Source organism: Pholcus phalangioides, unplaced genomic scaffold (genome assembly GCF_987345545.1).
Source record: "Pholcus phalangioides strain wild (caught in Gottingen) unplaced genomic scaffold, Ppha-v1.0 ptg000017l_1, whole genome shotgun sequence".
Taxonomy (NCBI): domain Eukaryota; kingdom Metazoa; phylum Arthropoda; class Arachnida; order Araneae; family Pholcidae; genus Pholcus; species Pholcus phalangioides.
The window spans coordinates 48234548-48245379 of record NW_028301610.1 but is presented as its reverse complement, the minus strand read 5'-3'; the positions used below and the strand labels follow the sequence as shown (position 1 = coordinate 48245379).

The 10832-nt window shown below is 40.6% G+C and overlaps 1 protein-coding gene across 1 annotated transcript; it reads left to right on the top strand.

The window, feature by feature from the left end:
* Nucleotides 1-233: 233 nt before the first annotated feature.
* LOC149074033 (uncharacterized) lies at nt 234-3488 on the top strand. Its single transcript, XM_089247279.1, has 4 exons — nt 234-788; nt 1542-1856; nt 2310-2890; nt 3338-3488. The coding sequence occupies exons 1-4, from the start codon at nt 234-236 to the stop codon at nt 3486-3488; spliced, it is 1602 nt and encodes a 533-aa protein (XP_089103405.1).
* Nucleotides 3489-10832: the final 7344 nt, after the last annotated feature.

Sequence of the window (10832 nt, the reverse complement as noted above, 5' to 3'; positions counted from 1 at the left end):
AAACATAACAGAACGTTTTTGTGTCTCCAGCAAGTAAGCTATTCGTGCATTTTCACGCCAGTGCTTAGATTATGTATCTCCACATTTAAAGTAATAAATAATCAGTTATATTAATGTTAAACCAGTTCTGGAAACATTATTTATAATAATGGCGACGAGGAAGTGTTCCTGTAAAGGTAAATAAATCGAACCTTGTACGCGCTGAAAAAGAAACTGATTACGCTATAGCTACAATGTCGAAAGTAGGCTTAGTTGGGCAGTTGTCGATTTACGATGATGCCAATGAAGATTTTGACTTGTACATCGAACGGCTCGAGCAGTATTTGCTAGCAAATGAAGTGGAAGATGAAAAACGCGTGCCGGTGTTGATCTCCGTGCTCGGTGCAAAAACATATAAATTGCTTCGTAACTTGCTAACACCGCGTCTACCCAAGGACTGTGAGTATGAAGAGCTTGTCAAATTGCTTCAAGAACATTTTCGTCCGGCACCGATTACCATCGCTGAAAGATTCAAGTTTCACCGACGAAATCAAAAGGAGGGTGAAAGCATCGCCGAGTATTTGGTGGAATTAAAACGGCTTGCATCAACGTGCGTTTTCGGCGATTTTTTGAACGAGGCTTTGCGGGATAGATTCGTTTGCGGTATTCGCTGCGAGGCAACTCAAAAACGTCTACTGGCAAGAAAAAATTTGAAACTTGCAGATGCCATTGACATAGCTGTAGCAATGGAACTCGCTGAAGAAGGCTCTAGTAATATCAAGATTACAGCGGCTGGACTCTCATCGAATGTAAACAAAGTGGGAAAATCGACTTTTCATCAAAATAAGCCAAGATGGAGTAAAGGTATTCACGAAAACAAATCAAGTTCTCAGAAATGCTATCGATGTGGTGCGTCACACACTGCCGATAAGTGTAAATACAAAAATGCTAGGTGCCATGCCTGCAATAAAATTGGACATATTTCTCCAGTATGCAAGTCAAAGCAGAAAAATTTCTCTGCTAAAATATTATCTACTGCAGATAAATTGGACACTGAAGAGTATAATTTATTTTCAGTGAATTCAATTAATAAATTGAATAAAAAATCCCGTTTCTTGGTTAACGTACAGATCTATGGTAAACAATTGGAAATGGAGTTAGATACTGCGGCAGATGTAGCCATTATCTCCGAGTGTTGGCTGAAGAAAAATTTACCTCACATTGTTCCCAGATTTACTAATGTATTTCTTAAAGATTACAATAAAAATCCTATTGATGTTTCAGGGGAAGTGATTGTAGATGTCCCGTACTATAACTGTCAAAGGCGATCGACCAGCATTGTTTGGAAGGGATAAAATGTTTCAAGTTGAATTGGCCTAAAATATTTTCCATACGCAAAGTGAATGAATCCGGTGATCCTGCCAAGAGACTGACTGATAAATATTACAAGCTTTTCGAGGAAAGTTGTGAACCAATTAGACGTATCAAGGCAACATTGAAAATGAGGGAGGATGTTCAACCAGTTTTTTTGCAAATCACGTCCTGTGCCTTATTCGTTGAAGGTGAAAGTTGCCGAAGAAATTCACAAATCCGTACAACGTGGAGTTTGGAAATTTGTGGAGCATTCCAGTTGGGCAACACCTCTTGTGATCGTGCCGAAAGAGAATGGTGATGTTCGACTCTGTGTTGATTTTAAGGTCACTGTGAACAAGTATCTTGATCAAAATCAGTATCCACTGCCTACACAGCAGGATTTGTTTTCGACTCTCAACGGTGGAAAGTATTTTTCAAAGTTGGATTTGAGTCATGCCTATCAACAAATCGAACTTGATCAACGCTCTCAAGAATGTCTTACTCTAAACACTCACTTAGGTTTAGTACGTCCATCGCGATTGTTGTATGGCATAAATAGTGCGTCGGCAATTTTTCAATCATCAATTGAAAAGATCCTTCAGGGTTTGCAATCAGTGATATGTTTCCAAGATGATATTTTGATTTCTGGTGATACAATTGATGCACATTTGAAAACATTAGAGAAGGTATTTCAACGATTTTCTGATTATAATGTCAAACTTAATTTGTCAAAATGTAGTTTTTTGCAAGAAAGTGTAGAATTTCTTGGCCATATAATTGACAGTCAAGGTATTCATCCTACTGATGAAAAGATTAGATGCATTACGCAAATGAAAGCTCCCACTAATGTCACTGAACTCAAGTCATTTTTAGGTCTTTTGAACTATTATTCAAAGTTCATTAAAAATTCTGCTATGCTATTGGGTCCTCTATATGAATTGCTTCATAAGGACACACCATGGAAATGATCGTCTCAGTGTGAAGAAACTTTTCAGAAATGTAAAAACATTCTATCATCAGATGCAGTACTTGTCCATTATGATGAAACATTGCCATTACGAGTATCTTGTGATGCTTCTCCATTTGGTTTAGGAGCTGTTCTATCACATGTCATAGACAACAAGGAACGTCCCATAGCGTATGCCTCTAGAACATTAACTAAAGCTGAACAAAATTATTCTCAAATCGAAAAAGAGGCAGGAGCAATCATTTTTGCTGTAAAAAAATTTCAGCAGTATTTGTTTGGTAAACCTTTTGTATTGGTAACTGATCATCGCCCCTTAATAAGCATTTTTGCACCAGACAAAGGTATCCCTGTAATTGCGGCAGCTTGGCTGCAGAGGTGGGCTTTGTTGTTATCTTCATTCAAGTATTCTATTGAGTACAAAAATGGTTCTGATCATGCTAATGCTGATGGATTATCTCGTGCTCCAGTAGAATCTGAGACGGATGCACAATCTGATATATTTAAGATTTCATATTGTGAGGATTTGCCGATAACTAGTTCAGATATTGCCGAGGCAACTCGCTATGACCCAATTTTGGGGATGGCTTTGAAGTATGTTCAGAATGGTTGGCCTGAAAGACTCGATAATGAGGCTTTAAAACAATTTTTCATACGAAGAGATCAGTTGTCCGTGGACTGTGGTTGTCTTCTATGGGGAATGCGTGTGATAATTCCAGAAAAATGTAAAACACGTTTATTAGATTTACTGCATGATACACATTCTGGAATTTCCAAGATGAAAGCTATTGCGAGAAGTCATATTTAGTGGCCACAATTGGACAAACAAATCGAAAATCTTGTTCAACATTGTTCTGCATGTCAGAAAGTAAGCAAAGCTTTGCCAGGAACCCCACTTCAACCGTGGGTATGGTCCAAATTTCCATGGGATAGAGTGCATATTGACTTTGCTCAAAAAGATCAAAAGAATTATCTTTTGGTTGTTGATAGCCACTCTAAATGGTTGGAGGTGATACAAATGCCTTCTATTACTTCTTTCAGTACCATTGATGCTTTGCAACAGTTATTTTCTCGATACGGTTTACCGTCAGAGTTGGTTTCTGGCAATGGTCCTCAATTGGTTTCAGAGGAATTCAGATCCTTTTTAAAATCGAATGCAGTTATTCATACTCTGATACCATCCTCAATCTAATGGACTCGCAGAAAGGTCAGTACAGACTTTCAAGCATGCATTGTCAAAAATGCAAAATGATCCAAATGATCGTAGATCATTGAGTAAGAAAATTTCTCAATTCCTGATGACATATCGTTCTACACCTCATTGTACAACTGGTGTATCACAAGCTGAATTGTTTTTGTCTAGACAACTCAGAACACCATTGTCTCTTGTACATCCCAGTGTTCAAGCAAGAGTAAAAAAACAACAAGATTCACAGAAAATGTATTATGACCGTAGTCATAATGCAAAAAGGTATTTTCACCCTGGTCAGAAAGTTTTTGTTCGATCCAGTAAGAATCAAGAGTGGAGTCGGGGAACTTTGGTGGAACCCAAGGGAAGCAAGACATGGATTATTAACATCGCTAGTGAGAAATATCTTGCTCACATTGATCAGTTACGCCCTGATCATGCTTATTATCTAGTAACTACTGATAGTAGTGAATGTGATATTCCTAGGAAATCAATTGCAAGTGAAAGATCCATTACACATGTTCCTGTTGATGAGAACATCACTCATTCATCACTTCCAAATCCCAGTGATGACAGCGAATCTTCATCTAGCTGTGACAATTGTATTCCTGTGTCAGATGTCAAAGACAGTGGAGTGAATTCTTCTGCTCTTGATAAGAACTGTGCAACAAAAAGTGATCCGGTGAATCATGATATTGCTGATAAAAGAACTGTACCAGTGACTTGTCGATATCCATTGCGTGAGCGGAAAAAGCCTTCACGTTTGATTTATGAACATTAACTTCTGTTTTGTATTCATATAATCATCTATGTATTTCATATTTTTTGGGGGAGTATTGTAATAAATATACTTAGCCATTTAAAAGGCTAAAACCTAAAGATGTTATTTTACTATCATATAGTGGCAACGGTGCTTGAGTAAACATAACACAACGTTTTTGTGTCTCCGGCAAGTAAGCTATTCGTGCATTTTCACGCCAGTGCTTAGATTATGTATCTCCACATTTGAAGTAATAAATAATCAGTTATATTAATGTTAAACCAGTTCTGGAAACATTATTTATAATAGGGTGAGTGACCACATGGTGTGCGTGGACGAATGAGTGCCCGAAATGAACCGGGGAAAAAAACTTTCGCACGACGTCTTCGGTGAAGGTTTGCCTCGTCAAATTAGTGGGTCCGTCTTGCCTTGGATCAATGAACGAAACGTACAGTTAGACACAAGCTGTATTCATTTAAATGATAAATTTAATATGTTATTGTCAATGTGTTGAATGGAAATTTCGTCTCCGACATTTTACCTTCCCTGACCGAGTGGGTGGATGACTGCATGATTGATCAAGTGCTTCACCATATGAATGAAGGCGTGAGCGGTCGACTCATTGGGTGAGTGACCACATGGTGTGCGTGGACGAATGAGTGCCCGAAATGAACCGGGGACGAAACTTACCAGGGCAAAATGTCAAAAGCGAAATTTCCGGATGCCATTGAGCAGATGCCATGCACGGAGAAATAACCGGAGTAAAGCGCATTTGCAGAGCTGCTCTCTGTCTCGTAACGCAAGATTACAGTTAAGAGATTATGATTTCTTTGTGTGAACCAATATTAAAGATATGCTCAAGTAGCAGACTCGTCCCATCTCCTGAGGGGATATGCGACAATATCCGTAGATCCAGTTCCACTCTAGAGCCGTTTCGTCCAGAATTACGGTTAATTCAACCTTGAGTTCGAACGGTTGGGAATTAAGTAGCGTCGAACGCCAAAGGTTAATTAGTTTGATAAAGAGAAGCGTAGTCACGATTCCAAAATAAAACACACACACACACAACGCGAGAGAGAGAGAAAACCAAAGTTACCGCGTCACGCCCGAAATCTTTGGAAACGAAGCGGAGACACAGCCAAATAATATTGATGAAACAAAGTCAACACGAAGTTTGTACAGATTCGCATGTCCAGTGCCAATATTCAGGCCGTTAACTATTCGAGTTAATTCCATGTCCGTGCAATTCAAGTGCATACATACACGATGCTTGTTTCAAGAACATATAAAGGTTCAGCGATTCCTTAACGATGTCTTAAATCCAAAATACCTTCGAGTTATAACTGCACAACAGCATATTACGAGGTAATAATGATATAGTTCATACTTTCAAGTCACCTGTGATACAGTTTTAAGTTTATACTAAACGCGAATGTTTGGTTTCATTATTACATACTTATATTTAAAGCTTGGTCATTTGAATCTGTATCAAAAAATAGGTATCGTATCAACACATCCAGTTATTTGATTCAAAAGTATACAGGGTGTGTGTGTATTCACAAAGTTTAGCACCTAAAAGTGCAATTTTAGTTTCCAAGTTTACATTTGCGTCAATATAGGAAACTTAATTCCTTAATACCAAAATGTTAGGTTAAATGTATAAAAGGGAGTCACTTATATACCCAAAATCAAAGTTTCTAATTATATGCCCACTCTGGGTATTAAATCAAGAAAAATCGATTCAATTCACGTATGAATTCAGCATCTACCTCAGGTATAAAATCAATTGCAATTCAATGATCAAATATTAAGAAAATAAGAAATGAAAAGTATAAAATATTATATACACTGCTGGCCACCCAAATTGCAACACCAAGAAAGACAAGAGATATCGCAACAATATTTATTTTGTAGATAACATGTTGACCAAGCATCAAATGATTAAATTTATAGACTTCTGTGAAGTGTGGTTCCTGCCAAAATCAGTAGCCAGAGTAGCCGCCATTGTTGGAGATCACCGCTGCCACACGCCTCGGTATTGATTCAAAGAGACTTTGGATGTGTTCTTGGGGTACAGTAGACCAAGCAGCTTCCACGCGTTGCCAAAGTTGATCTGGTGTGGCAGCTGGGGATGTAATCTGGGTCGATCGTTGAGCAACCATGGACCACATGTTTTCTATCGGCGAAAGATCCGGAGAGCGAGCTGGCCAGGGAAGCAATTCAATCTGGCGATTGACGAAGAACCTTTGGACAATGCGTGCCACGTGTGGTCGCGCGTTATCCTGTTGAAATATGGCTGTGGACAAGCCCTGAAGGTAAGGAAGGACAACTGGCTCCAACACCTCGGAGATGTAGCGCTGGCTTTTTAAAGTACCGGCAATGCGTACTAGAGGAGTGCGAGAGTGATATCCAATACCGCCCCATACCATAATACCCGGTGCAGGACCAGTGTGGCGGTGCATAACGCAGCTGTTCAGCATCCTCTCTCCACGGTGTCTCCAGACTCGAATCCGACCATCGTGGTGTTGCAGACAGAAGCATGACTCGTCAGTAAAGACAATTTCATTCCATTGTGCCGTCCACATCCTTCTTTCATCGCACTATTGGCGGCGGAGACGTCTGTGGTTCTGCGTCAAGGGTAGACGAAGCAATGGACGTCTTGCGGACAGACCACTCTGCTGTAAACGGCGTCGAATGGTACGCGCAGACACTGGATGATGCGGTACAGACTGAATGTGCTGTGCTATGGTTCGTGATGTGGTGTCGAACACGTCGGTCCGTAGTACCCTCTGCATCCAACGATCACATATCCGCATTACAGTTGTTTGGTTTCGTCCAACACGACTACCGATTTCCCTGAAAGATAATCCACAATCTCGGTAGGCCACTATCCTTCCTCTGTCGAACTCGGATACTTGATCAAAAGATGATCGTTTTTTTGAAAAACCACAAGAAAAACACAATTGCCGTACTTCAAATCGTCGAATTCTCCAAGCCTTAAATAGCGCTTTGAAGTGGCGCCACAAGCGCGCGTGATGTGCGTCTGTGCTGAAATTCTAATCATTTGCATATCTCACCTCCGCTAATGCATGTTGTAAATTTCGTATTATTTGCATGCTTCCTTCAGGGTGTTGCATTTACGGTGGCCAGCAGTGTATATATATATATATTATGCAATATCCAACGTCACTCTCAGTTTCAACGCACAGTCTCTTGAGGCTCGCTATATAGTTTATATATATTTATATTCAGTAAAATATTGTGGTATTGCCTCTCTTTTAATAATTAACTAACTTTATCCAATGATTTATACCGGAAATTCTAGGTAAAGTTCCAGTGAGGTGTCTTTATATTATTTCTTTCAATACTTCTTTGACTCTTTTGATTCGTAGAAGGTATTTGACTGATAAGGTTCTTCTGGACCATTTCCGATTATCAAGGTCATTCATATCCCTTTTAATAGTTTTTATCTGCCATGGTTCCTATAGAATCAGATTGACTCGCTACATCAATTGTGGTTAACTTTCAAATCAAATTTTTCAACTCCGCGCTGAGCCAAGACACCCGGAGAAGCTAATGAAACATTGACATAGATTGGATAGATTGACTCGCTGGACCATATCAGGTGTATAGATCTCTCCACCCACTTGTATGGCTACTTGTAGGTGACATAATAAGAACTGTTTTCTTTTGGCCTTTGCTAAGTAATATATAGGTATGCAGCCAACAAGAGTACTGTCAACGTCTCGTTGGCTAGTTATAGCATTTTCTGATTGATAGCAATGCTGTTCTCTGTATCTGTTCAAGTTTATCGTGTAACCTGTGGTCGACCTGTGCCACGGAACTTCACCGAGGTCTGCTCAAATGTTCTGAAACTGTGCCGCAGATAATTTACGTGTTCTGTAAATGTGTTACGGGCCATTGGTTGGGCATATATGTTTTAGGAGAAAGGTCTACAGTAATGACTGCTGATTATTATTATTATTTTTTTATCAGCATGTATTCCCAAGAGATCGTTACGATCTGTCCAGAGAATTTGTTATTGTTAGTAGACATCCATGCCGGAACCGGGATTCGAACCCAGACCTGCACAGTTGGAATCTAGCTCTCTAACCACTGGACAGCCAGGCGGAAAGAATGAATTTTTTAAATGAAAGAATGGCGCATTTTTCATAATATAGTTTATTTTTGGAGTGCCATAAAAAATATTTACATTCCTTTCAAACGTTCTTTGTCAAACACCCTGTTTTTATTTTAGTTCTGGAAATTTACATTCCGAGGTGTCATTACAATCGACGTTGACATTTTCAAGACGTCTGAAGTATAAGTAATGGCATCAAATGCAATCAAATAATGTCATTAAGGTTTATGTTTTGATTAGGAAAAATACGGGAAATTCGGATCGTAAATACAGAACATCGTCAATTCTCATTATAAATGTTGCCAATTGTCAACCAAATCCCCAATTATTCCTTATAAATAACTCTTGGCGCGTAATACAGGGCTACAGCAAGTCGGCAGTGATTTGAAATGTATTTCATGCACAAAATGTATGCATATTAGGATGGAGGTATATTTTAAAAGAAATGGGAGGGAGGGGGGGCCCTCATGCCATCTCATCTGTTATCTTACACTTGTCATATTATATACACAGGATACAAATAAGAAACAAAAGAGGGGTGTAATGTGATAGGCCTCCTCGTGGTGCACTCTGGGTAACGCCAAATCTATCACACGTCATTGTCATCGCTTTTTGTGCTCATATACTTCACCTTCAATAGCCCAAATTACACGTTTATTTCTACACATCTTGCAGTACATGTCTTGCGTCTCGTTTTGTCCTGTACATGTTTGTCTTCTGTGTCCAACCCCTCATTGTGGGCCCCGCTCCGGCGGGGAGGGGTCCTCCCGGATGGGGCATTGCTTCTAGCGTATGCTCCATCCGGGACGCTGTCTACCTGCGTGTTTGCCGTGCGTGGAGACCCGTAAGGCTGGAGATGGGGATCCTGGTTAGCCTGATGCGCTAGCTTTGGCCTCGGATTCAGCCGAAACGGGAGGCATGGATTAGCCCCGTCCAGGTCAATCGGCTGTGGTCGCCTCGGTGGCTGAAGGGGTTACACTACTGGACAGGTAGAGGGGCCGGGCCTGTCGGACGTCGTTGAGGTTTGTTGGTGCTGCTTCACGACGATCTTGGATCTTGAACGCGTCTGCTCGCCTGCTTTGGTGGTGTACAGCTCCCACCTAACCTGACGTTGCTACTAACCTTCACCGGTTACGTGTGCGCGTCCCCTCGTAGGGCTCCATGGTGGGCGTGGTGGGTGGGAGTGGAACAATACCCATTCAAATATGAGAAAAACAAAAAATGCACCAAAACGTCAAAGAACTACTTTAAGTGAAACTATTGTCACAGAAACCGCTTCTTCAAATCTATCATCTGTCTCATTCTTCTTCTTGCATAGCTCTGATACCAATAAACAGCTGTCAAAAGTATCACCATTCTTGATTGATAAAGCTCTCTATGGCGCAGTTGGAACTCTGAAATCAGTGAAGGCTCTCCGTTCAGGAGACCTTCTCGTCGAAACTAACACTCCCAAACAAGCCGAACTCAATCAAAAGCTCACATCTCTCGGGGACATTCCCATAACAATCAAAATCCACCCCACGCTGAATTATTCACGTGGTGTCATCTCAGACCCTAACTTAATTAACATGGATGAAGATGAACTAACTCAGGAGCTAGCGTCTCAAGGTGTAACATCTGCCAAACATATCATGAGCCGCAAAGATGGCAATCTAGCTCCATCACGTAATATAATCCTGACATTTTCATCCCCAACATTGCCGAAAGATGTCAAAATCGGTTACTATAACCTCCATATCCGGCCATACATACCTAACCCTGTAAGATGTTTCAACTGCCAAAAATTCGGTCACTCACGAATGGCGTGCCGTGGTCAATCCACCTGCGCAAAGTGCGGCGAGAGGGACCACATTTCGGACAACTGCACTAATTCACCATTCAAGTGCGTCAATTGCGGTGGCGACCACCCCGCATTTGACAGTAAGTGTCCGAAATGGAATGAAGAAAAAGAGATCCAGAAGATCAAGGTCCTTAATAACATCTCATATATTGAAGCACGCCGCCGTGTAACCCCTAACCAAACTCCAATAGCTAGTACATCATACTCTAATATGGTAACAAATCCATCAACAGCTAATAAGACTAACAATGTCACCAAAGCATCTGTGACAACTCAGACCGAACCCATAGCTGATACATCCACTCAAACATCATCTAACCAACCATGTAATAGTTGTGGCTGCTGTTGCTCTGCTGGAATACGGAAGGAGTCCACCACCTCCGAAGAAGCAGGAAAAGCAACAGCGAACACATTCAAAGTAACTACAGCTACTAAGCCAAAAATCAATAGTGGAAATAAATCTAAAATAAAACTATTCAAGACCGGATATTCAAGAAAAGCCATTCAGAGAGCAAAGAAGAACCCTACAGTACAAAACATGTCACTGCTTGATGACAAATCAATTGGTGACATGGATCTCGATAATCCGCCAGAATCCGGTGGTAC